At 65.1% G+C, this 516-nt stretch overlaps 1 protein-coding gene across 1 annotated transcript in view; it reads left to right on the top strand.

The window, feature by feature from the left end:
* The window catches only part of SBF1 (SET binding factor 1), a gene marked incomplete at both ends in the record, with an annotated part of 16,890 nt that overhangs the window by 8,899 nt on the left and 7,475 nt on the right, over window positions 1-516 (top strand). The window contains 1 exon segment of the mRNA XM_010859072.1: window positions 6-256. Coding sequence (XP_010857374.1) covers window positions 6-256 — 251 coding nt within the window.

The raw sequence follows: 516 nt of genomic DNA, 5'->3' as shown, positions 1-516 counted from the left end.
GCCAGGCCAGTCCCAGGCCGACTCCAGCAGCCTGGAACAGGAGAAGTACCTGCAGGCTGTAGTCAGCTCCATGCCGCGTTACGCGGATGCATCCGGCCGCAATACGCTCAGCGGCTTCTCCTCCGCCCACATGGGCAGCCATGGTGAGTGTGTTTGGACGGGAGGACTTGGGGGCAGTGGCGGCATTTACGGAGGGCAGGCCCAAGGGGGCAGTGTCTGGGTAGTGGGACCAGGTAAGTGTCCTGAGGCCCTGCTCTGACCACTCCTTCGGGGGTTTGCAGAGGAGGCAGTAGGCCCAGGGCATGCACCAGGGGCAATCCTGGGCCCTGCCCCTCGCCCTCAGGACGCAGGTGCCAGGTGACCGGGGAGGTGCTCAGTGGCGCAGGAGAGCTTATGAGGCTGTGCACGGGGGATGGTTTCCTGGGGTGGGGACGCTGTTGGGGGTGGTGAGCCGCGTGAGTATCTGGCACTGAGAGAGGATTCTAGACACACACCCAGGAGGGCCCCAGGGACTGC

This window comes from Bison bison, unplaced genomic scaffold (genome assembly GCF_000754665.1).
Source record: "Bison bison bison isolate TAMUID 2011002044 unplaced genomic scaffold, Bison_UMD1.0 scf7180017855904, whole genome shotgun sequence".
Lineage (NCBI taxonomy): Eukaryota > Metazoa > Chordata > Mammalia > Artiodactyla > Bovidae > Bison > Bison bison.
The sequence above is the reverse complement of the archived record's forward strand: the minus strand, read 5'-3'. Positions and strand labels throughout refer to the sequence as shown.